This window comes from Sarcophilus harrisii, chromosome 2 (assembly GCF_902635505.1).
Source record: "Sarcophilus harrisii chromosome 2, mSarHar1.11, whole genome shotgun sequence".
NCBI classification, from domain to species: domain Eukaryota; kingdom Metazoa; phylum Chordata; class Mammalia; order Dasyuromorphia; family Dasyuridae; genus Sarcophilus; species Sarcophilus harrisii.
The window spans coordinates 386,404,608-386,431,783 of NC_045427.1; the positions used below are offsets into that span (position 1 = coordinate 386,404,608).

Sequence of the window (27,176 nt, forward strand, 5' to 3'; positions counted from 1 at the left end):
GAGTCAAGCCTCCTAACTCCTAGCCCCAGGATTTTCCCATCACACACTTTTGGAAAATAGCATGGGGGATGTTATCTTGTCTGAGCCAGTATTGAGTTAAAAGCTTGAAGGCTCTAAGATGGCATCTGGTGAATGAGATGTAAATAAGGCTCCCAATCTGTGTCAGGGTTAGAAGAGCACTTCCCCATGGTCCTTGGATAAAGCCATAGATAACACTCGAAGAATATTTTGCTGTAGAATTTCTCTGAAAGGTCTCTATTAAATATAAGGGGATACAGGGAATGCAGCATGCTAAACAAATGGCATTAGAAACCCCACAGATAAATATTAATAAAAGCCAATTCCAGGGAGAGATAGTCTCAGGATCTCTCTTTACTGAGCTTTCAGGGAAAACATTCAATTTCATTTTAAGATCTTGATGTGGGAGAAATTAAACATAAAATAGTATGGAAAATGTTGGAATTAAAGATACCTGAGTTCAAATGTCTACTCTAATCCCATCCCCAATTCAAAAACATTACCATATGATTAGATTAACTTCTTTAAGTCTTAATGATTTTATTCTAATCCATAAAATGGGAATAACAATACCTCAATCTATGTTCCGTGTTGTTATAAGGAAAATCTTTTGTGAACCAAAAGAAAAAATACTATAGAAATGTAAATTCTTAATTTTCTGTTAGAAATAAGCAAAGGAGTTGATTTTCCTGAATTTGAAGGGAAGGAAGATATAGTGAAAAGGGCACTAGATGGAGAATCTGAAACCTGATTGATTTCTCTGTTCTTTAACCTTGGGATCCGAGCAAAGAGAGTTGTCATAACTGAGAAGACTTAGGGTGCAAATAATGATGCTTTCCTTCAGATAGCAGAAGAGCTAAAAGATTAAACTTATTCTTTGTGATCTCAGAAGGTAGGACTAAGACCAATGAGGGGACATTCCATGAAGATATTTTACTGAAGCAAAATGAATTTCCTAACAACTCCAGGTATTTCAACTTGATCAGTTATCAAGCCTACCTTGATAGATAGTGAGCACCAGAAGATGCATGATTGTTTATCAGGGATTTCCCAGAAAGGGGAAATTTTATCTGTTTTTTCAGGTAGAAATTGGACAAGATAGAAAACTACACTTCTTCCCAGTGGCTAAATACATTCTAAATGTCTGCCTTTTTTGTTGTTGTTGTTTTGTTTTGTTTTTATTTCTGGGCTTTAGGTTCCAATGTTCTATGTTCTAAAGTCTTCTTCAACTCTACCATTCTGTGTTCTAAGATCTCTTCCAGCTCTGATATTATGTGTTATAACATCCCTTCCAGCCCTGTTATTTTAGTGTCCTATAAACCCTTTTAGCATAAACATGACTATGTCTTATGTTTTAAGAACTTCCAGTTTTGATCTTCTTTTCTATGGCTATAAATTTTGCTGAGGTTCAATCCTGTGTATGCGTGTATATGTGTGTGTGTGTGTGTGTGTGTGTGTGTGTGTGTATGTATGTATATATATATATATATATAAATATATATATATATATATATATATTATATATACACATATATATATATATATATATATACACACATTGGTGTAGGCTTAAAATATGTTGCTTTGCCCAGACAGCAAAGGAAGAATTTGTCTATGTGTGAAGCTCTGCTTAAGGAGACGTTTTTCTTTTTCCAGCATAGCACATACTCAACGTATTATTATCACATTTGTCAAAGAGATGTAGAATAAAATGTCCCCTACAAGAGTGTATACTTGTGCAGTTTGTGGGAGCCTCTTCAGTTTTTGAAGGAGAACTCTTCTCCCAAAAGAGCCATTGCTTTGCCAAAATGGGCCCTGATTTGGAATTTCTTCCAATGTGCTCCCTCCCTCACCCATCTGGGTGGCCTTTTCAAGAAAGGGCAGAACTAGCAGATGGCTGTCAACAGCAGCAGGACAGCCAGAAGGCAGACTTAGATTATTTCTGGGTATCACAAAACAGAAAAGTGTGTGAATATGTATATGTGTTTATATATGTACAATTGTGAATATAGTTATATAGGTATGGGATATGGGTATACATATCCTTTAGTATGAGGTTTATATTTCATGATTGTGTTGACATACATATCTATGTATATATACAAATATATTATGTATGCTTTTGTGAAACTGTATGTATATGTATGTGTATTAATTACTGTCTCCTCCATGTTGCTCACAAGCATGCATGTCTGGATCTTCCCTTAGCCTTAACTTAAAGAGAAAGGTGTAAGGGTATGTGTATGTGTCTATGTGTCTGTGTGTCTCTTTCTGTGTGTATGTTTCTTTCTTCCTCTTTGTTACTTCACATAATACTTTACAAACTGACTTCCAACTTCATCAATCAAAACTGTTCTCCAACGTTATCAATAATCTCTTAAATGCAAAATCTTGTGTTTTTTCTCAATCCTCATTCTTGAACTCTTTGCAGCATCTAACACTATTGTTCACTTTTTCTTCCCAGAAACACTCACTTATCCCTGGGTTTTTATGACATTTATTCTCTTTCTGTTTATCTGGGCTCTTTTCAGTTTCCTTTGATAGATCATCATCCATCTCCACCACCTATTTGTAGGTGTGCAATAGAATCTGTCCTGTTCTTTTCTCTCTTTTCCTTCTCTCTTCTCTCTCCTCTTCCTTTTCTTTTCCTTCTATTTTTCCTTCTCCTTCTCCTTTTGTCCTCCTCCTTCTCCTTTTACTTCTCCTCCTTATTCTTATTCTTCACGCCCTCTTGTTCTCTCTCCCCCACTCTCACTCTTATTGCATCAATCCCATGGGTTCATCTATCACTACCTCTTTGACTCTTAGAGCTATGTATCTAATCCTGTGTCTCCTCTGGATCCCAGTATGATTATCAACTATCCATTGGTTATCTTCTATTAAATAACCATGTCTAAAACTTGTCATGTCTAAAATAGAATGCAAATCTCCTCTCAAGCACTCCCTCTTCCTAATTCCCTATATTCTTTTCAAGGTGCCACCATCTTTCCAGTCACCCAAGTTTCAGACCTTGCAGTCATCCCTGACTCTTCCCTTTGCCTCATCTGCTATATCCCATCAGTTTCCAGGTCATACTAATTCTGCAGCCACAATATCCCTCACATCCATCACTTTTTCTCCCCTCAAATAGACCAATACCTGAGTTTAAGCTCTCGTTCCATCTTGGCTGAGTTATTGCTGTACCCTCCTAATTGGTCTCCCAGCCATCATTCTTTCCCCTCTCCAGTCCATTCTCTCTACAACTGCCAAGATGACACTGCTAAGGCAAAAGTTTTACTTTGTCACTTCCACACTAAAGATGCCTGCCTCCAGAGTAAACCTATGCTCTTTTTTTAACTTTTAAATCTATTCCTTCAACCTCATGCTCCAAAATATATGTATATTATTCTCCTTCATGAATGCTACAATCTAGACAAAATCACCCACTTGTTTCCTGTATGTGATAGTCCCTCTCCTTGCCTTTGTACTAGCTGTGCTCCTAAAGTTGCAAGTTACTCAAGGTTATGTAGATAGTAAGCACTGGCGCCAAGATTTAGATCCAGACTCTCTAATTCCAAATCTATCTATCACTCTTTTCATTATACCAAGCTGCTTCTGTATATTTGTTCTGTATAAGAATTTTTATGTATTTCCATAAGTTTATTTGAACATGTATATCTCTATATGCATAGAGATAGGAGCACAATTGCATATGCAAAATCAATATGTTATGCAAGTTTGTGTGCCCTTTATCACCTGAGGTGACAGCCAGTATCCCAGATGTTCTCATCTATGGTGAGAAGAAATTCACTCTGACCCTTAGACCATCCCATCCTTCCTGACTGTGGAGGAAGCTTATACTGTCATGTAATTGTTACAATGGCAGAGCTTTAGTTGAATCTCTTACCTTTATTTTTTTTCTTTTTCTTTTGGTGTGTAGGTCTCTCTCTGGCCGAATTGTTGGTGGCGTCTGGTGGTTTTTCACCTTGATAATCATCTCCTCCTATACGGCTAATCTGGCAGCCTTCCTGACGGTGGAAAGGATGGTATCTCCTATTGAAAGTGCTGAAGACCTGGCTAAGCAAACTGAGATTGCTTATGGAACCCTGGAGGCAGGATCAACTAAAGAATTCTTTAGGGTAGGAGAAAACAAGATGTCATTTTTCACTAAAGGAGAAAAAAGAAATGTATAATAAAAATTTATCATCCCCATCATCAGTATCATCATAGATATTATCATTATCAATAAATATAAAGTGGGTGGGCATCAAAGACCCTGCATACTTCATACTATTAGGACATAAACTACTTGACTGAATTCATGCCCATAAAACACAGAACATTGTTCCCTTCCTTCAGATTATTGAAGGCTCTTCAGGACATTTTTGCACAATCAAAGTTCATTATACAGCTGACCATATTAAAATTTAGAGATGGAAATACTTATCCCAGAGTCAACCAGAAATTGAACATTCATCAAAAGAGGCTCTCTTTTTTTCTTATCTTGAAAAGGATACAAATTCTGATTGGTGAGTTCGAAATGACCTGGGGCAAAGAACTAAAAGGACATCCTTTCTGTGTCCTAATTAGAATTGCTAAGGCCTACCCGATCCTATAGATGGGATACTATACTTCTTTTGGAAGCCTGCTGTATTACTAATTTTGTTTCTGATTCTGGGCAAGTTGTTTTCCATCTCTGCCCCTCAGTTTCCTCATTTGTAAGATAAAGAAGAGTAAACATATCCAAGTTTATTGTCAGCCTGACATTCTAGCTTCTGAGTTCTCTCTATATCCAATATTGATTCTTCTGAGGTCCCATCCAGCTTTGATATAATTTAGCTGTTCCCATGCCTAGCCTTAAAGTTTCCAGTTTTCCTTCATTCCTCTTGTGCAATACAATATATATTATTTCCCCTCTGTTCATTTTTAGAGTTATCCTCTGGTTATTTATAGGTACTCTTTTTCATTCTGTTTTTGTGGTTTCATGCAAATTGATTTCCCCTAATCCCTCTCTACATGTTTCATTTTCTAATCTCTGTGTCATTTTAGTTAACCTTTCTGAACCACAGAGAACAAAATTCCTGGGGGGTGGATTCCACAGCCATTACAGCTTCCATAATGAAAACAATGAAAAGAATACAGTCTAGTCTCAGCTTAAATCAGTCCTGGGGGGGGGGGGGGGGGGGGGGGGGGGAAGAGTGGCAAATATCAGGTCCAGGAAAAGGGAACCAAAGGGACTAATGTTCTGCCAAATTCTATACCATAGTAAGGCTGCTGTCATGAGACTTCTATGTAATGAGTGAGAGAGAAACATTGAATTGAGGAATTATAGTAAAAAAAAAAAAAAGGCTCTGAATCAGGAGTCAAAAAAACTAATTTTAATTCTTTAATTCTTGGTTTTATTATCACATTATTCACTGTATTCCCTCTATGAACCTCAATTTCATTATCTATAAAAAAGAAGGAGTTGAATTAGACGATAGCTAAAGGCTCTTCTGCTCTAAAATACTAGTTATATAACTATACTAGCACTTTGATGTAGAAGTCTCTGACTCTCACTAAGTGGACAGAAGGAAAATTCCACAATATACACCACTAACTTAGGTGCTCAAAAGGCATAATAATGGGAAGAGTAGTAGGTCTCTGAACATAATAAGTACTTAGTAAATATTTGTTAACTTGAATTAGAAATGATGGTTTCAAATGTCAAGTACCTATGCTCAAACTAAAAGTCTTTACTAAGACTGTTATTACCTTTGTGAACCTCACTTTCATTATCAGTAAAATGCAGATAATCATCCTTCCCTGTCTACTTCCCTGGGTAGTTATTTGGATGAAATGAGAAAATGGAAAAGAAAGTGTTTGCAAACTATAAATTACTATATAAATGGAAACACAATTACAGACAATATTTTGGTCTTCTGCAAAACAGATACAGTTCTGAGCAAAGGGAAGAAAGTATAGCTCACTTTCAAACCAATATGGTATTCTGAATTCTGTTCTCTGTGGTTATGATACACACAGTCTAAACAGAGGACACATTATTGATAGAGTAATTAGGCTATGTGAAATTCTTTGGGAACCAAGATGAAAGGAGTTATCCAGGAACAAATATACTCTAAATATGTACCAATATTGAAGTGTCTGAGAGTCATGGTTCATAATTGGTTTGAAAGAATTCAAAGAGATTGGCTTATGGTAGCAAAAGGACTTTATTAATGTAAAAGTGAAATAGACCAAACTCTGAGAGAGTCAGATAATTAGTTAAAGTTGGGAGAGTTTTATATACTGAAAATTGAGGCTTACAGCCTACTTGTGAAAGCAAGACATAGACAAGGAAGGAGTCAGAATGTCTTTTAGCAAGGTATTGTCATTAGATAAAGTGTCAGATAAAAAGTCAGAATGAGACTTTTACTGGGGACAAATAAGGATTATTCTGTATGCCTAAGCTAAATAAGCAGTTTTGAGTATACCCTGGACTGACCCATCAGTATTACCTGCTACACAACATCCTTTGGCCACAGTGATGCAAATTTAGGTAAAGTCATATTTATTTCCTATATATTTTTACTTATAGGTCTTTTAGCTCTACCAAAAAACTATATTTCCTATTGGTCTGATCTTACCAAGTCAAGTTGCATTTCCTATTTTCCCTTCTGTTTCTACTTCCCTTGATATAATTGGTGTCATCTAAAGACTTGATTCATGTCTTAATTTGCATATTTCCTACCTATAAGAGTATTTTTTACTTATGAGAATATCTTTTTTAAATATAAATGATAGTGCCATTGTTGCCACCTCCATTTAAGCTTATACGTTTATAAAAATACCAAATTTTTTCACATAAACTGTTTTCTAAACCCACCTCTATCATCCAATATCCAGAAAATTGATTTTTTTAACCAAAGTACAAGACTAACTTTAAATTCATCTCTATTAAAATTCATCTTGTTATATTTGATCCATCATTATAAATAAATATATATACATATATATATTTGATATGTATTATTTATTTATAAAATCACTAAAATGAATCACTCCCTCTCCTGTCACTCCCTATCCTATCCAGAGACTGGCAAAAAATTATATTGTAGTCCTGCTTGTCTAGTCCAACTTGTCTTTGAAAAAAATTCATGCTGTAACCTAGCCAATAAATTTTCTGTCAGCATCCACTTGAAAAACTACAAGAAGGGCTACCTTACCTATTCTCATGGCCACTCATTTCACTTTTGGATGGCTTTCCTGTCAACAGGAAACAGTTTTTCATTTACTTGTTTTGTTTTGTTTTGTTTTTTCCCAAATGTCAAACCTAATTTCTTTTTTTGATAACTTCCAATTATCATCCTCAGTTCTGCTCTCTGGGACCAGAAAGGATAATCCTTCACATACATAATCCTACACACAAATAATATCCTCCTCATTGAGTCTTTTTTCCCCAACATTCCCAGTTCTTTCAACTAATCTTCAAGCTATGGATTTAAGACCCTCCCCAATTTTATTGTTTTTTATGGATTCTTTTACAGTTTATCATTGTCTTTCTTAAACTGCAGTACCTAGAATTTCACTTCAATATTTCTATAAGAACAGTGTGATCTGACTAGGGAAAAACACAGAGGAACTATTGCCTTCTTATTCCTAGAAACTATTAGGCAGATAAGGCTTTTTCCATCCTACAACTCTTTCCAGAGAAAGCTTTCTAACACTTAGCTCTGATCATATCCATCCCTTTCCCCCAAACCATACAGGGACTTCCTATTAATAATTTAGTAATTTAATTAGTGATTTAATTCAGTCCACCAAGCATTTATTAATCACTTCCTATATACAAAGTCCTAGAGTATACAGATAAAGACAGAAATAAAGCACTCCCTATTACAGTAGGGGACATAATATATGGGCAAAGAAATGTTGTTTCAATTATTTTTCCATTTCTTTTGACTCTTTTTGACCCCATTTGAGGTTTTCTTAGAAAATGTACTGGGGTACATTGCCATTTCCTTATCCAACTCATTTTACATATGATAAAACTGAGGCAAACAGGGTTAAATGACTTACCCAGGGTCACAAAGTAAATGTCTGAAGCCAGATTTGACTTCAGACCAGTCTTCCTGACTCAAGCCCAGTGTTCTATCAACTGCATTGCCATCTGGCAGTCCATGGAATTCATTGGAAATCACTGCAGGCTAATCTGAAAAAAAAAAAAAAGAGAGAGCTCCTTTTTCACGAGTTCTAAAAAGAGAGAGAGAGAATTATCAACTTATAGAGGCAAGTTCCTATACATAATGATAGTTGAGTGAGCCTTGAGAAAAGCTAAAGATCCCAAAAGGTGGAAAGTAGGAGGGGTACATTCCAGGAATAGGAGACAACCTAATAGGAGACAACAAAGGCAGAGAGATATGAAATGGAATTGCAACCACATAATGTCTAAACTCTTTGACCTGATATTCAAGGTCCCCCATAATCAGATCCCAACTTATCTTTCCACTTTATCCCCAATAATACTCCATTCTCTCTCTTTTCCCTGAACTTCCCCTAGTTTTCCCAAACTCCTTACCATTGATGACTGTCTTCTCTATCTAAAATTTTTACTGATTTTTACCTATCCTTTTTGCTATCTTTTTACACTTTGCCTATTTCTCAAGGCTCAGCTTAAATACTGAATCCTTCAAAAAGCTGGAAATAATCTCTTCCTCTCTATATATTCCCTTTCCTTTTTATTGTTATCTCTTTAAATATGGTAAGGGCCACCACATTCTGTCTGATGTTAGTAAATTGTGCATATTTCTTATATCCTCTATTAGATTGTAAGTTTTTCAAAGTCAAGAGCTATGCTTATTCAGCCTTGTGCCTTCCTCACTAAAAAGCCTGACAGATTTCTTGATTAGTCTTTTTTAAAAGAGTTAAAGTGAATTGAATGAGACAGTTCTTACCATCAAGAAACTTACTACATGGTTAGGAAAACAAGAAATAAAAAGCTAAATAATAACAGTTCAGAACAATAAAACAAGTTCAACAAGGCTACATGTACTAAGTACCCAAAGAAAGGGATGAGCTAATTTGTGAAGTTCCACAAAGGTTCATTCATGTGTCCTGGAGTAATCCTGGAAGACTTCAGAACAGGGTTGGATCTGAGAATTAAAATGTCAGGACATAAATAAGGAGATAAAAAAGGAAAGGCATTCCAGACAATGGGATGAAGACTATGGAGGCAAGATCACTGATTCCCAAATTGTGAGAACTAGAAGGATCTTTAGAAATCAAAAGAATAATATTCTTGGATTACAGATGAGGAAACTAAGGCACAGAGAAAAGCAATTTTCTTAAAGTTATACACACAAGCTAGTGGTATAGTTGAGATTAGCTGATGGGTGAAGGGAACAATAATTTGTTAAGCACTTTCTTTGTGCTAGGTACTCTATTAAGTGTTTGTAAATGGTATCTCATTTGAACTTTATAACAACCCTAGAGTATAGGTTATTATCCTCATTTTACATCAGAGTAAACTGAGATAGACAAAAGTGAAATGATTTGTCCAGGATCACATGTCTAAGGCTAGATGTGAACTCAGTTCTTCCAGGTCCAACATTCTACTACACTATTCAGCTGCCTCTTGAGCTTTCCAGTGGCTATTTCAGAGTTTCTTCCATTCTGGCTCAGTAATTAGCTCATGTTTGTTTAACACCTTACTTACTATAGTCCTGGAAAGTTGGTATTATAAGTATTATAATAATATTAGAGGCAGCTAAATAATACAATAGATAGAGAGCTGAGCTTTGAAGCAAAAAGACCCGAGTTCAAATTAAGCTTCAAGCACTCATGTGTGAGTATGACACTGGGCATATCATTTAACCTCTGCCTCAGTTCTTTCCACTTTAAAAGAGGGATAATAGCACTTCTTTTCCAAAATTGTTGTGAGGAACAAATGAGATGATATTTGTAAAGTACTTGGCATAGTGCCTGGTATATAATAGGCACTTAAATACTTATTTCGTTTCTTATAATTCCCATTTTACTGAGGAGGAATGAGAGGAATGATCTGACTTCCCTAAAGTCTAATAACAAGTAAATGGTAGAGCTGATATTCAGACCAGGTCTTTTTGTGCTAAATTAAATGAGCTTTCAAATATAGCCACTTCATGGGCATGTTCCAGGGAATAAGTAGATCAATGTTTCTAGAAAAGAGTATTTAGAGAGAAGTTTCAAAATTAGTTATCAGTTTTCCCTAGTGCTAATTTTCACTCTTAGGTTAAACTTTATTCCATCATAGAAAAGTGGGTGTTTGTAAATAGAAGGAATCAGAAACCTAGTGAAACTTGATGGCTGGCAACTTTGAATGGCAAACTTTCTTAATTTGTTTTAATCATTTAATCCTAAGAGTATTGGAAAGTAGAATCAATAAGTCAACAAATATTTAACAGGTGTTTACTATATGCTAAGTATCAAAGCCAAAATGAAATAATTCTTTCTCACTATATATATATATATATATATATATAAAATAAAATAATAATAACACTATTAATAACCATAATAATTAATAGCAATATATAATAAAATAATAATCATAATATTATTATTAATAATAATAGTATTGATAGTAAAAATTAATAGTGTTTCCGTAGTGCTTTAAAATCTACAAAGAATTTGGGCAACTAAATGGCACAATGGCATTGACTCTGGAGACAGGAGAACCTGGTTCAATTCTGACTTCAGACACTTGGTAGCTATGTGATCATAAGCAAATTATTTAACCCCAATTCCCTCCCCCCAAAAATTACTGAGAATTTTCCTCCCGATGGTATCATTTTAGAAAAAAAAAAGGAACTAGTGCAGAGAAGTTATTGATCATGATCACGTCATATGATAAAACCAAAATTCAGACCAGGATCCATAGAAGTATTCTAATCTACCCCTCAATATTGTGACAAATCTGTGATATGGGCAGCCAATTTGTCCCCTGCTAATTTTTATACTATTTCAATTGGACTATGTTGTATACTTAATGTGTTTTTTAATTTCTTCTAAAATATAAACAGAGGCTCAGTGTCTAAACTGCCCCCCTACCATTTAGAAATACTGTAATTGTTCTGGAGTAATTGAAAGATTCTGCACTATTCTATCTCTACCTTATTTCTAAAATATTTGTGCTTATGAACCCACTGATACCAGTTAAGGCCTCTTATTTTTTCAATCACTCATAATCTGTTTCTTTCTGTGCTACTCACATTTATGACTGTATCTTACTCAGTAATGCTTTAGTGCATGTGCCCACTCCAGTGCCCAGATTGGCAAGTGCTAAAAGGTGGATGTGTTTCTGTCCTGCACCAGAGGTCAAAGATTGCTGTCTTTGAGAAGATGTGGACATATATGAAGTCAGCCGAGCCCTCAGTTTTCGTGAGAACCACAGAGGAGGGCATGATCCGGGTGAGGAAGTCCAAAGGCAAGTACGCCTACCTCCTAGAGTCTACAATGAATGAATATATTGAACAACGGAAGCCCTGTGACACCATGAAGGTGGGAGGTAACTTGGATTCTAAAGGCTACGGCATTGCAACACCCAAGGGGTCAGCTCTGAGGTAAGTTGCTTGGATTTTCTAATGATTGCCATCCTCCCTGAGGCTGTAACTTACTCTGCCTTCACAGCTCCATCTCTAGTGACGACCAGCCACCTAAAAGGCTCTTTATCAAGGAAAACCTGAGAAGCTGAACTAATGGAGACAGTGATGAAAAAGCCGAATCAAGACCTTCAGTCCTGGGCTTGAGATGGGATCCCAAAAGGATCCATTAGCTTTGTTCATAGCTGTCATGTGCCATCCCTACCCAACTGTTTCCCCCATCGTCAATGTCCATTAACAGAATGTCATTTCATCCACCCCACCCCAATTCCTATCCTGCACATGCTGTTCTTGAGGTGAAATAGTGGGTGGTGTTTGCCTTGAAAGAAACATAACCATGCAGCTAGATGCACTGTTTTAGCTCTGACTCACAAGAATTAGGCCATTGAAACAGAAAATTAGTAGCTGACAAATAGCTTTCTCTGACAGTAATTTCTTTAGCAAGACTTTTAATGGGCACAAAATAGCTCATGGAGAAAATGAAGGAATGGAAGTTCATTTGAGCAACTACCAGAGATTGTTATCAGTCATACCAATCACAAAGTATCTCACATTGGCATAGCACTTTACAGTTTATAAGATGTTTCCATAACTATAAGTACTCATATCTCCATTTTACTGAGAGATCTGAGGTTCAGAGTGGGGAATTGATTTAACCCAAGGTCACATATATAGTACGTGGCAAAGTCAGGACTTGAATCCAAGTCTTTTGTCTACTATTCTTACTATACTGCCTATATACTGTTGGAGAAATCAAGGAACCGACTGTCATTATAAGATGGAGCATTGACATGACAGAGGAGCTAATCTCAGGAAACCAGATGGCCTGGCATTAGTCAATCATAGGTAACTGCCTAAATAAATTTAAGCAGCTCTTTTCTTATGCATTATGCAAGGGTAGGTGTTTTTAAGAGACACTGTGGACAGTGCTGAGTAGAGAAGGGAATTAATCTCCATTTACTTTAAAGCAACCAGTTTTTAGCATCACTATGCTAGACATTACAGGGAGGGCAATATTAATAACCCATATTTATATAGCATTAGGTAGTCAGAAAGCATTTTATATGAATTTTCTTATTTGATCCTCTTAATAGCTCTGAGATTTTTGAGAACTAGTATGTTTTATTCCCATTTTATAGCTAGGGAAACTGAGGATCTGAGAAGTGAGGTGACTGGCTTCAGATTAGACATTTAAAGACAAATTTGATGTTTTCTAATTCCAGGTCTAACCCTCTTTACATCCCATCATGTTGCTTCTCTTTTAGGATATCCTCCCTGAACTCAAGGAAATCCAGAAAGGCAAGAGCAACACAGAGACAGACAATTTGAGAACAATCCACAAAGTGTCTAGTGAAGTCCCAAAATGTGTATAACAAACAGTGAGTTCATCAGGAAAGGAAGAGGTTGCCTCTAGGAGCACCCTGAAAATTCCTCAGGTTCCTCATCAACCTAGAGGAGTCTAGGTACTTGTGCTAGAATTGCAAAAATCAGGAACAGATTGAAGAATGCAGACTTTACAGATAACTTCAAAGTCAAAACATGCTCCTCAATTTTACCTACTTTTGTCTTGGTCTCTTTTGAACTTTATCTACAAGATTATACCAGACAACTGAAAAATTAGAAATGTCCTTGAGAGGCCAAAGCTCTTTCAGTCTTTGGGATGGTAGTTTCTTAGTCCTCAAAAAGCTATGGAATTTTACAGGGGGTCAGAGCTGGGAGAAACTTAAGAGCATAGATAATTAGAGCTATAAGGGCCTTTAAAATATACTGAAACATCTTAGCTGAGAGAAACCATGTAGTATAGGATATGGAAGAGCAGAATTCTGAGGAAGAGCAGTCATAGGCTAAAAGAGCTGAAAGACACCTTAATATTCCTTCTCAAACACATTGCCCTGGGATAGAAATTCCTGGGCTTCTAGGAATCATTCCTCTTTTTTACTCATCTCCTAGAGACAGGAAAAGGGTCTTTTAAAAAAGGGTCTTTAATCAAAACTGTTCTTTCTGCTCAGGAACAGCACTTATTAGATATGTGACCTTGGACAAGTGATTTAAGCTATATTAACCTTCTCCACATCTGTAAAATGGAGCTAATAATACCTGAGTTTAATTCAGCTGAAAACCTTACTGACCCTGTTAAAAAATCTTCCCAGTAGATTGTTTTTCTATTTCTCCTTCCTGGTCTCTTCTCTATCTAGGATGGGAAATTTTCCATTTAACTGGTTGGTGTTTCTTTGAAGTAGACACTGTCTATCTGTCTATTTGTCTGTCTGTCCATAAGCTAATGAGTTTGTTGACTAAAGAGGCATAGGAGTACATTTGGTTTCCTTGTTATGTTAATACCAACTTTGGCTAATGTTAGCAACCAGGGAAAAAACTATTAGCAAATTCTCCAGTTTGGTGACAATTCTCTTGTCAACTAAACATCTGCTTGTTTAAATCTGTTCTCTCTGGTTATAATGATTGCTGACTGTCAAAGAAATTTAATGTCACAACCAAATGAAAGTTTGTTTGAATTTCCAAAGTAGGTGTGAATTATACACATCTTGCATTTCTTATCCTTATTCAATCTTCTTTCTTACTGAGAACTTGCCAAATGGTACAATCTATGACTAAGTTAATAAATAATTATTCCTCATAAGTTAACTTATGAACAACTAACAAATAAATTTGCTAAAAGTTAAACCCTGTTAAGGACATTAGTCCAAGTCCGATTAGTGAAGATAAGAGTTCCATAATCCATAATGTCTTTTGCATTCTTTAAGGTTAAAATATGGTAAGTCCTCCATTGTCTGTGTTATACATTGCCAAATGGATGGGCCAAGGTAATAAGGATAGATTGTAGGTTTATTTCTCCAGATAATAGACCTAAGAAGAAGTTTTCTTCAAAGAAGACCTGAGGTACTCTTTCTTTTTGGTCCAGATTGGTCACTATCTGATCTTCTCACCGTCCTTTGATCCTAACCTAGTTAAGATACTTTTGATTCACCAATTTTTAAATACCTAGAATCTTAGATCAGAAGATTTGACCATAGAATAGAATACCAAAGATGGAATTTTAGGACATGTAACAAGATACCATTTCATTCAACCCTATTATTTTAGACAGGGAGACCCAGAGACATAAAATGGCTTGTCCACAGTCATGAAGTTTGTGGCAGAGCTAAAATTAGAACCTACATCTCCAGCACTCTTGACAGCACACTGTACTTCTGTTTAGTCACCTCCACTAGTACATGTTAGGTTAGATATTAAAATGAATACAACAGAAATATAAGACACGGTTTCTGTTTAAGAAGCTTTTAATTGGAGAAATTCTAAGTAATTAGCAAATAACCCAAAACAATTCAGTGTGAGTTAGATGGGACCTATCCTCCTTCTCTTTCTAAAGGTGAACTCACTACCTCCTTGGTCAGTCTATTTTATTGTTGGACAGCTCCAATATTTTGAAGGCTTTTCTATACAGTGAATCAAAATATGCATCTTTGTAATTTCCACCAAGCAGCCTTTGTGTCCATATGAGAAAAAGCAACATTGCATGATACAGTATGGAAATTCTTTTAAAATGTCAGAAAAGAGAGAAATCAGCAGCCAGGCAGGCTTCTTAAAGGAAGCAAGGCTTGAGCTGGGCCTTGCAAGAATGGAAAGATTATTATCAGTGGACAGAAGAACATTCCAGTGTGGAGGAACAGCAGGATCCACAATCATCCTAATAACTTCTTTTTCTTCTCTCCCTTATAAAACCAGCTGTAGTGATAAGAAATGCATCCTCACCACCCCCTACCCTAGGAACCAGAAATAAAATGTCTCTCCCTGAGAGTAATTTGCAATCCTCCCCCACAGAGCACCCAATAAAGAACAAAATGCTGTTTCTTTTTCCCTCTCAATAGAAGCTACGTTGTCCATAGTTTAACATTGGTACAGGGTGAGTATCTGAGAGTAAATACTGAATCTCCCAGGAAATTGATAATCTCTCTCAATCAACCCTTACCTTTCTGCTAAGTAGTCAAGGATACTTGTTGTCATGGTAACTCTGTGAACTCCATGACCTCTAAGAGGGAGGAAGGTAAGGAAGGGGAGAGAAAGAGAGGAAGGGAGGACGAGAGCAGAAAGAAAGAAAGAGACAGAGACAGACAGACAGAGAGAGACAGAGAGAGAGAAAGAGACAGACAGACACAGAGTCACAGAAAGAGAGAGAGAGAGAGAGGAAAGAAGAGAGGGAAGGAAGAAAGGAAAGAGTGAGGAAGGGAGGGAGTGAAGGAGAAAAAGAATGTTCCCTGTTCATCTCTCTGAAGAGAGAGACCTTCAAATTGTTTTGATATTTATGTGTGTGTGCCTATGCACATGCTTTGGTAAGTATGTGTGTATGATGTGGGTGGATAGTTGTGGGGGTGGATGGGTGAGTGGGTGTGTGCTGAGAGAATGAAAGCTTTTATCTCTCCTCCTCAGATTTGCCCTGATCTCCCTTAGGGACATGTTTGGGAGAAATTGCTTAAGCAGAGATCCTCCTAGCATCTGGAGTATCAAAGTGACCAGATCAAAGTGAGTGTATTTAAGGAAATATGACTTTGGTCATCTGTATAAATTAGATTGAAGTAGAAGAGAACAGAGGCAATGAGAACAGCTATGGAGATAGTGCTCTAATCCAGCAGTGAAGTTATCACAGAGCCAATAAATTAATTTATAAAATTTCAGAGCAGAAAGGTACTTAGAGAGCATCCAATTTAACTTCTTCATTTTTCAGAGGAGGAAACTGAGGTCTAAAGAACTGATGTGACTTCGCCACAGTTATAAAATTAATATCACAGAGTCAGACCTTGAAGCCAGCCTCCTGATTCTCCATGTTCTTAGTAACAGAAATACACTCACCAGAGAGAATGTAGGCTATTTTCACAGAATCCTAGAGTTAGAGGAGACTTCAGAAATCATTTAGTTCAATACTTATTATAAGCAGGAATCTCCTCCACAATACCCATGACAATTAGTCTTCCTGCCTTCTCTTGAAAACCCCCTGGGATGGGTAGCTCACAACTTCACAAGTTCACTTGAACTGTTAGGAAATTCTTTATAGTGAGCCAAAATATACCTCCCTATAATTTCCATTCATTGGACCTAACTCTGCCTTCTGGAGCTAAGTAAAATACCTAATAATAGCACACATGTATCTAACACTTTGCAGTTTTAAAAGGGGGTTTTCCAAACCTTCTTCCATATGATGTGCCTTGAGATTCAATTCAAGTGAACAAACATTTATTAAGTGCATTCTTGGTACAAGTTATTTTTCTCAGAGATAGGACACAAAAATAAAGATGAAACAACCCCTACCTCAAGAAGCTTAAATTCTATCAGGTACTCGTGATGTGCCCAGACTACTATCACACAAGGCAAAGATTAGAGGAAATGTTGTGCTCTAGGAAAACATGAAGAGAAAAAAAACTAATTATAACTGCAGGTCAGAGATGCAGGACGATTTCATGGAGGAGGTGGCATCTGAGTTGAGCCTCTAAGGATTCTGAAAGGCAGGAATGAAAGTAGTACTTTCTAAGAATAAAGAATACCCCAGAAGGGAAAAATTAACCAATGTTCTAAGTTAGCTAGAGAGTAAAGTATATAAAAGAAGTGATGTAAAATAAAGCTGGAAAGTTAGCTGCTAGATTATGAGTGACCCAAAAGGCTGGAGTTTATTCTAAGTGCAGTAGTATGGAGGGAAGATGGTGTTACTGAAAGTTTAAATTCCTCAACAAGACTGGTGGCTCTAGGAGTAGAAGACGATGGGTACAAAAGATGTAATGAAAGTAGAAACTAGATTTACCAGTGAATTGTACATGTAGGTGAGAGAGAACTTGTCAATGATGACATCAAGATTGCAATGGAGGAAGACTAACGACAATGGTGTCCTTAACAGTAGTAGGGAAGCTGGAAAGAGGGAAAGGTTTGAAGAACTTGTGTTTTAGACATATTAGTTTGAAATACCTATAGGACATCCAGTTATAGATTCCAAAAGGTTGAGGGATCAGAGCTCAAGAGTAAGACTAGAGCTAGATATAAGATCTGTGCAGTATCTGCATAGAGGTGACAATTGAACCCTTGGAAGCTGATGAGATCACCACATGAGATAGTAAAGAAAGAGAAAAAGGAAAGTCCAGGAGAGATTCTTGAGGGATTTCCATGTTTAGTGGGTATTAAATGAGTCAAGACCCAACAAATGTGGCTGAGAGGTCGGATAGTAGAGGAAGCAGGAGAGGGCAATGGTACAGCAACCTAAAGAAAAGAAAGAATCCATGAGGAAAGGCTGGTCAGTAGTGTCAGATGCTTCAGAGAGCTCCAATAGGAATAGCATTGATAAAAGTTCCTAAGATTTGTCAATAGAGTAACTTTGGCCATTGGTGATTATGAATATCAGCTGGAAGAGTGAGAGAGTCACCTAATGCAGATTCCTTTCTCAAGGAGTTTAGCTGAGAAGAGGAGAAATATAGGATAGTATCTGATGAGGATTGGCAGATCAAGGTCTCCCTTGACCTAAATACTTAGAAAATTCTTAGAAAGCATAGAGAAAAAGAGAATAAGGCCCAATCCTGAACCCTAAAGAGATGTTATTAGAGAAAAGGTAGGGATTTTGATCCAGTAAAGGAGACCTAAGAAGGAGCAATCATATAAGTAAGAGTAGAACCAGGAAAAAGCCAAGAGAGGAAAAGGTATCCAAAAGAAGGTGGTGGCTGTAGGGGTAAGAGAGAGCAACAGTTTCAGTAGCTGTAGAAAGAACTAAAAATAGAACAAATTTAACAGTTAGAAGATTATGAGCTCATCCTTTCCAACCACCATTTTCAAATCCTGCTATTTATACTCTAGTCATCATGCTCTTCATACTCCCTCCCTCTTTCCCTTCCTCCTTCTTTCCCCTCTCTCTCTCTCTGGAGAGAGGTAGTTCCCTCTCTCCTGGAGAATAATAGGATGGGATCACATCAAGAACCCTGTAGAGGGGTTAACCTTGGCAAACAGAAGGGTCACTGTCATCCCTTGAAACTGGAATGAAGGCGATAAGTTCTTATCCAAACTTTTCTCCAGTTTATTTAAGCCTTATCAGTCATAGGATTATAGAACATTAAATCTGATATAGATCCTATAAATACAAATAATATTTGATAAAGACATAGGATTTTGCCAATATGGGAACTCTCTCCAATAAGATAAGATCATAGCTCATTTATAACTTATAAAGAGTTACCTGCTGCTAGAGGTGTTAGTAAATAATAGAAATATGATTTGAACCCACCTTTCTGACCACAGAAAGTATCTATCCACTAATACTTTTTTAGGTCAAAACTTATCATACTTCTATTTTGCTTTAGATCTTAAAAACTCTTTTCTCTTAAAAGTCAATGAGATAAACAGTGCAAGTATCACAATCTATATTAGACGAGAAGAAATAAACATTTATCAGGGGATTACTATGTGCAGGGCATGGTGCTAAGTGTTTTACAAATATTATCACAATTAATCCTCACAGCAACCCTACAATGTTGGTCCCATCTCAATCTCCATTTTATAAATGAAGAAGCTGAGGCAAACAAAATTTAAGTGACTTGCCCAAGTTAACACAGCCAGGAAGTATCTGAGAATGAAATTGAACTCAGTCTTCCTGACTTCAAGTCCAGAGCTCTTTCCCTCTTTACCATCTAATCCAATGATGTTCAAAGGCTTGCCCTAGCTTAGGGAAAGAAGTAGCAAACCTGCGATTTAAAGCCATATCTCCTGACTCCCCCTCTGGTTTTCTTCCTCCTGTAGCCATCTTCCCTACCCCTGCAATAACAAAGAATGGCAAAAATAAATGGCTCTTGTTAGTGCTGTTTGCATCTTGCCTGATGGATGGGACAATAATGAAATGACAAGGTATTAAGAAGGCTAAGAGAGTTAGGAAGAAAGGAGTGAGGGGAGAAAGGAATAAGCTGGCAAAACATTTTTACCTCTTGGTTTGAACAGCAGCTCCTAAAGCAGGTGGTGATTTTGTAGCCTGAATATTGTTTTCGCCTGCTGATATACAAATTGTATGTTGCTTTCTCTTAAGAGGTTGCTTTCTGTCCAAAATAGCATCTTTTTTTCTTCTTAAGAAGCCTTGTTACAGCCCTGCTGAGTCTTGATTCTTTCTGTTTAGAACATTCTCTCAGAACTTCCCCTCTACCTTAAGCCAAATGAGAATATTAGGATTGGAATGGACTTAAAGAGAACTTAATCCAACCTTCCCGTTTCATAGATAAGAAACTAATTATACAAAGGAAAATTAACTTAAGGCCTCAGATAGTCATTGGTGGAGACAAGAACCTGATTCAACAAACATTTGATTAAGCATTTGCTATGTGCAAGGTAAGCAGTCATCTTTACCATAACTAGCATTTATATAGTACCTGGCCTATGTACCAGGCACTATGCTAAATAGTTTACAAATATTAATTTATTTGATCCTCACAGCAGCCCTGCAACCTGGGAAGTAGGTGCTATTATCTATCCATTTTACAGCTTTGAATAAATCTTATATATGGTGTAGTCTTATATATGGTCTTATATATAATCCAGTTTTGATTCCATTCATATAGGGAACTCCAGGATGAAAAAGTTCCCTTTATCAGTGCATGCTGGCACCTCTGCAAAAGAGCATTGCTTAGACCACTAAGTGGTCAAGGGACTTGCACAAAGTTAAACAGCCAGAATATATCAGACAAACTCAAATACATATTTTTTTTGATGTAGAGGTAAGCTTCCTCACAACTAAGTTAGACATTCTCTTATCATCTAGTCTAATTCCCTAAATTTACAGATTAGGAAACTGAGGCACACATGTTACATGGTGTTATAGGAGGTGCATCATTAAGAGATCTTAGGTTAGAATCTTTGCTTCTGATTTTCTGTGTAATTTAGGGTAAGTCACAACTTCTGAGCCTCAGTTTCCTCATCTAGCTTTTGATGTTGCTATAAGAATCAGATACTTTATTTAAAAGTACTCTGTGAAGCATAAAATATTTTGTCCAAACCATTCTCTTTTCCAGCTTCACCCCACTCCTACCTTCAATTTGCCTCTGGGTAGAGCCAGATAATTACAGTTTCCAGAAACCTTTATTTCTGATCTACATTTTCACATTACTATTTATTAAACATTTCAAACTTTATTTTACATAGACATCTCAAACTCAACATATCCAAAACAGAAGTCATAGTTTTTCTCCCAAACCCTCTCCTTTTCCCAATTTCCTTTTTATTGTCAAGAGCACCAACCATCCTCCCAGTCACCTAGGCTCACAACTTTAGTATTATCCACTCCTACTAATTTGCACCCACTTTCATATCCAATATTTAAATTTCTACCATTTCTACCTTCACAGCATTTCTTAAATACGTCATCTACTGGCCCTTCACAAAGCTGCACCCTGGTACAAGCCATCAGTACCTCATACCTTGACTACTATAGTAGTCTTTTGCTTGTTCTCCCTGCCTCATGTTTTTTTTCTCACAATAATATGATCTGCTAATGTGATCTTTCTAAAGTCCAAATTTGACCATGTCATTCTCTGATTCAGTAAACTCTGGTGGCTCTCTATTACTTCTAGGATCAAACATTAAATTCTCTGTTTGGCATTCAAAGCCCTTTACACCCTGGTGCCTTCCCTACCTTTATATTCTTTATTCATGTCTCTACACTGTACAATCCAGTCACACTGCTCTGTTTGCTATTCATCTTACTCAACACTCCATCTATCATCCCATGTCTTTTCACTGGCTATCCCACATGCCTGATATTCCCCTCCTCATCATAGGCTCCTGGCTTCTTGTTAGAGTGAGAGCTCCTATCTTTTACTCTCCAATGCTTATCCCAGTGCCTGGAACATAGTAAATATTTTAAAAGTGTTTGTTGGGTAAAATCATGAGAATCAACCCTTTCATTTCATAGATATAAAAGGGAGGAAGGGAAATGGCTTGTACCAACCTCACATAATAAGTTGATGTCATTACCTAAATTAAAAGCTGTTATCCTTGCACCAAGGACAATGTTATTTCTCATTTATCACAATAATTCACCATTTTGCATAAAAATGCCTGATATTTTTTAAATGCCTCATTCTACAGAATCATAAGACTAGCAGTACTGAAAAAGACACTAGAATAATTCATAGTTGGAAGGAAATTTGTGACATTTGAATAGACCTCAAAACATAGTATTTCAGAAAAGGAAAGTACTTTAGAGTAAAATGATAGAGCTTCAAAAGATGATTGAGATGATCATGTTAGCTAACCTCATTTTGTATTCTCTTATATCTTTCAAGGTGCCTTTCAGACTTGACATTCTATCCCCAAGTCACTTCCATCTTGGATATTCCGTGTTCTAAAGTACCTTCCAGCTCTGATATTTCAGTGTTCTGAGGTCTCTCCTACTTCTAAAATTCTATAAAACGGCCAAGCTGAAAGGGTTCTTAATATGGAACAAAGTATATCAGAAATGCAATGTCTTATTTTATTAATGGAGAAATTAAGGACCAGAGAAGGAAAGGGACTTCCTTAAAATCACATGTATAGTTGGTGACATTGACAGGATATGGTCCTTTCAGTTTGATATTCTATACCACAGATTATTTCCTACTTCTAATGGTACTATTTAGTGGGGGTTTTTAGTTTTTGAATATTTTTGGTTGAATCAAAAAGATCACAAATGAAGTCTTATGCCTTTTGGTTTAATTACTATATGACTAAAATTCTTTCCATACATAAGACTGTAACTCCTCCCAATCCTTGTATGCTAAGGCACTAGAGATAAGAAGCCATCTGGTAGAATCACAGGTCAGACAACTCCAACCATACTTCTATTCCATAAGGAAATTTTAAGTTGTTTCTGTTTTAATTATGCTTTCTCTTTCACCCCACCATATCATCATTTCCATCTGTGCAGAATAGGAATTTGCTTATTTTTTTTCCTTAGTGTGATGTAATAAATAATCAGAAGGTTACTGTTCCCCTTCCTCAATCTTGCTCACTCCCCAGAGCCAATGGATGAGTAGAGTTCTATTAACATTTAGAATTTCATTAAATCATTGACCTTACTACCTCATACTTTCTCCAGTCATCCAAGGAAGCATCTTTTGGAGGAAGTACTAGAGTAGAAGTCAGGAAACCTGAATTTGAATACTAGTTTTGCATGCAGGCTCCATGTGAATTTGGGCAAGTCACTTCCCTTCCATATGCCTCAGTTTCCCCATCTATAAAATGAGGATACAAGCTTTATTACTTGTTAGATCTCTTTCAGCTCTGGATTTAAAAGTACTAAGAAAAAGACTAAATTTCTAACACTTTCCTGCTCTACTTTATATCTTCCCATATAAGTTTTCTAATTTTCTTCATAATCCCTAATATCCAAGGATTTAATTTGCTAACTAATTCAGAACTAAATCTCTTTATGTTACTTTGTCTTCTGAATGAGTCAATCAATATGAATCTTTTGAGTATACATTACCTTATACTATCCTATCTTCACTGATGAAATCCTATTTATCCTTTTAGGCTCATATTGTAATACCACTTCTTCTCACCTAATACCACCACCTCTGAATACCACCTAATTCTTTGAGAGAAGATTTTGGTAAAATGTAAAGAGCACTGACTCAAAAATCAAAGGACCTGGGTTCAAATTCTATCATTGATCCTTATTACTATGTGACCCGGAATAAATCACCTGATCTCCATTGCTTAAATTTCTTCACCTGTAAAATGAGGGTACAGGAATAGATGGTCTCTGAGTCCCTTCCAGTGCTAGAATTATGATCCTATGTCATGTATATGGAAAAGGAAACTGCCAGTTTGGCTAAAAGCTTAGAATACAAAAAGGGGAGCAACATGCAATAAGCCTAGAAAAGGTGCAGGAAGTAGGCTGTGAAGGGCTTTCAGTGACAAGCCAAGAATTTTTTATTTTATCCCAGAAGCAAAATGGAACCATTGGAGCTTCTGGAAAAGCAAAATGATGTGATCAGACAAAAGGTCTTTTGGAATATCAGTTTAACAAGTCTGAGAAAAATGAATCATATGAAAACATTAAGGGATAGCAGGGTCAAATGAAAGTTTTATTTATTTTAAGGCTAAGGAAAACTTGGATAAGTTCATAAGTACCAACTTCTCCAAGGGATCCTTTTTCTGGACCCAAACTCCTAGAGCCATGCCCTCTGATGTTATTTTACAGCTATCCTGTTTTTTCTTTTATAGTCTAATTTATATCAATAAAAATATTGATATATTGTCTCCTCTACTAGAATACAAGTTCACCAAGGACAAGAATTATTTTAGCTTTTGCACTGAGCATAGTACTTATCACGTACTAAGTACTTCATAAATGCTTATTGCTTTATTAGTTATAGGTAGTAGGGAAGGAGCTAGTTTATTTAAAAAAAACATTAAAAATAAGGGGAAGAGGGAATTAAACATACAAGTTCAAGAATTGGTCTTTTAGTCACAGGAGATTGAAGACAATAGAGGATGTCAAAGAAATTTGAGATAAAATGAGGAAGAGAAGGAACCAAGATGAAGAGCTGCTATTTTACCAGTAAAATATGAAACAAGGTCCTCTATTAAGGAGAAGAGAGAGAGAGAGAGTGGTGTAAGAATCTTAAAGAGAGAAGATAAAAGATTTGAGAATCCCTGCTGTGGGCTGTATTAGAAATAAATTGAGAAACAATAAAAGGATTGCCTTTGCTATAGAGAGGGGCCAGTCATGATTACATAATGTACATGTGTGATGGACTCAGTCAGCACAATTTTTCTTACTTCATCTGGCATTATTCTGCAGCACATGAATAGGAATAAACCTCCATACTTTTGTAAAAAGGTTTTCATGAGTTCCCATTATCATAATTGAAGCCTTTCTAGCTTGGTAGGACCAGCTAGAGCTCCAAAGACCTTGCCTTTTAAAACCAAGTTTTCTCCATGTCACAGTGATGCCTCATGGGAGGACTTGAGTGAAAGACTCAATTGGGTTCTAGCTATGAAATTATAACGTGTGTTGTCTCTCCCACTAGATTGTAAGCTCCTTCAGAACAGGGACATTGGTTTATTCACCATTAATGCCCTCAACATCTGTCATAAAATTCTGCCCATAGTTGACAGAGAAATGACAAATATATAGATGAATGATCAGTCCTGCCAGGATGCTAGTTAAGTTATACAGAAGTATAAGAAGCACTCCCTGTTTTCAAGGAATTTATAATCTAATTGGGGAGTACACATGAAAGAAAAGTGTATATAGATAGCTTGCTATAGTATAATAATACCTAATAATAATAGCTACTAATATAGAACTTATAATGTGTCAAATACTATACTAAATGTTTTATTTATAATTATTAGTTATCTTATCCTCACAATTCCAGATGGAAGATAATATATAGCATGAGAAAAGCTGCATGACATAGTAGCAAAAGAATAACTTTTGAGGTCAGGAAAATCTGTATTTGAATCCCACTCTGACACATTATTCTCCATGACTCTAGACAAAATACTAAATGTCTCAGAAAGCTGAGAACTTCTCTAAGACTGAGTTGCAGGGAAAGTGTTACCCTTTAATGGGTAGAAGAAAGTTCCTTATGTAAATGACAATACAGGACTAGTTCCCATTCCTGCCTCTAAGGCATAATGCAGACCACTGAATCCTGAGTCACAATACCTGAGTTCTAGTTATTGCTTTACTCATTAGTTGTATGAACCTAATATTTCTCCTGTCTGCATCTTTATTTAAAAAATGAAATGGGTTAGATTTGTTTGGTCTGGGATTCTTTGACTCAAAGATTTTATCATTTCAAATCCCTCAAGTTCTAAGATGAAGTTAGCCTACTACTAGCTATTGTGATAGGGCATGATCATGTATAAGTTCCTAATGCCTCTTAAGAGCCATATGGGAAGAGATATCTGCTCTGAAAAAACAAATTCTGTAAAGGATGGGCTAGCTCCCTGGAGGGCTTCAGGGTCAGCCAGTCAGGATAAATCAAAGTCCTTGGTCTTTAGGGGGAGAAGTGAAGAAAGAAGGCAAGCTGCCACAGCTTGCCAAAAATCTCTCCTGGATTCTGGAGTCCTAAGTCACCAGCTTCTGATTCTTCTCCCTCCGCCTTCCAGTTCCAATTGCCTATGATTATATCACTACCAAACATTCAGCAGGCACCAATGGTGAGGAGAGCCATTATCCAAATGTATGCTAATTGAGCCACTGTCTCACATCAAATAGGTAGCCTTAAGTGCTCTCTTGTCTGATTCACAGTTTCAGCCCTCTACAAAATTCTAAGTTCAATGGGGATAATAAACTCTGCATATTCCCTAACTCCTAATGTGATACTCTGCACAGAGTAACTCATAAATGTTGAATGAATGAAAAGAGGAAGCGTGGAGTACTGGACCTAGAAGTAAAGACTGAGTTTTAATTTTACTTCTTACACTTTCTAACTGTGTGATTCTGGACAAGTCACTTAAATTTTCTGGGCCTCAATTTCGTCAGTTATAAAAGGAAAGGATAGGTTTCATTGGCTTTGAAGGTGCCTTCCAATTCTAAGTCTATGATCCAACTTGGGTTAGTTTATTCAGTGATGTTTCAGTTTGGCTGAATTATGCTCCATCCCTTTCTTCTTCTCCTTTACTCCTCTTCTCTTGGATAATTTCTACTTTCATTGTTTTGGAATTCCAAATGTAATTAAACTAACAAGGTCTTCAGTTTTGACATAATCTTTGACAAATAACAAGATCTGTAGCATTGAGCTTTCCCTGTGGCTATTTTTCCTTTGTTCAGTTTAAGTAGTGTCCATTTCATTGATTCTAGGAGCTATTATATCAACAGATGGTTAAGTGCCAATTCCTCTGCTTATCAACTAGATAAATCAATAGATTTTTGATTTGAAACATTTGGAAACTATCCATTCTTTATAATAACCCAATATTTTATCTCTGTATAAATTTAGAAATACTTTACAACATAATAGTAATAGTTGCTCAGTAATTTTATTCAAAAAAACCTTTATTAATCACTTATTATTTGGAAAGCTTTGTGCCAGGCACTGAAATATAAAGATTAAAAATAATTTTTCAGGGCTTACAATCTATTTGGGAAGATATGGAAGGAAAATAGACAAGTATAATAACAAGATGGAAAGTGACAGAAATAAAGTAGAGATTAGATAAAGTGTTTTTGGAAAACTGGAAAAAGGAAATAATGGTTACATCTGATAGATCATGGAAGACATCATGAAGTCTTGAAGGGAAGGAAAGGGAAGATATAAGAGATATAAAGAATCTGATCCAGGCCAAAGGGAAACATGGAAGCAGGAATGGGCAGATCCTTTGGAGAATTTTGGATCAAAATTATTTTCTAACTAGAATACTGTCATTTCCCAAGCATTATAATTTATAAAGGATTTACTATACATTTTTCCCCTATATTTTCATACCTTAATGTAATAAGCATTAGAGTTATGAGAATAACTTTTACATAGTATGTTATATACACATTGTCATTTTAACCTCAGAACAAGCTCCATGAGGCAGAGACTACAGGAA

At 36.3% G+C, this 27,176-nt stretch overlaps 1 protein-coding gene and 1 long non-coding RNA gene across 4 annotated transcripts in view; one reads left to right on the forward strand and one right to left on the reverse strand.

Annotated features, from left to right (window-relative positions):
* Window positions 1-27,176, forward strand: part of GRIA1 (glutamate ionotropic receptor AMPA type subunit 1) — a 343,445-nt gene that overhangs the window by 277,742 nt on the left and 38,527 nt on the right. For both annotated transcript variants that reach the window (XM_031953566.1, XM_031953564.1), the window contains exons 12-13: window positions 3,938-4,136; window positions 11,329-11,576. In XM_031953566.1, the coding sequence (XP_031809426.1) occupies window positions 3,938-4,136; window positions 11,329-11,576 (447 nt within the window). The remainder of the gene's footprint in view (window positions 1-3,937; window positions 4,137-11,328; window positions 11,577-27,176) is intronic.
* LOC116421661 overlaps window positions 1-27,176 on the reverse strand; it is a 44,394-nt gene that overhangs the window by 902 nt on the left and 16,316 nt on the right. The window contains exons 2-5 of one of the 2 annotated variants that reach the window (XR_004232139.1): window positions 19,577-19,791; window positions 19,343-19,412; window positions 8,056-8,188; window positions 3,905-4,129 (exon numbers count right to left, since the gene is read on the reverse strand). This is a non-coding gene — a long non-coding RNA (uncharacterized LOC116421661). The remainder of the gene's footprint in view (window positions 1-3,904; window positions 4,130-8,055; window positions 8,189-19,342; window positions 19,413-19,576; window positions 19,792-27,176) is intronic. The other variant, XR_004232138.1, reaches the window with a different exon arrangement.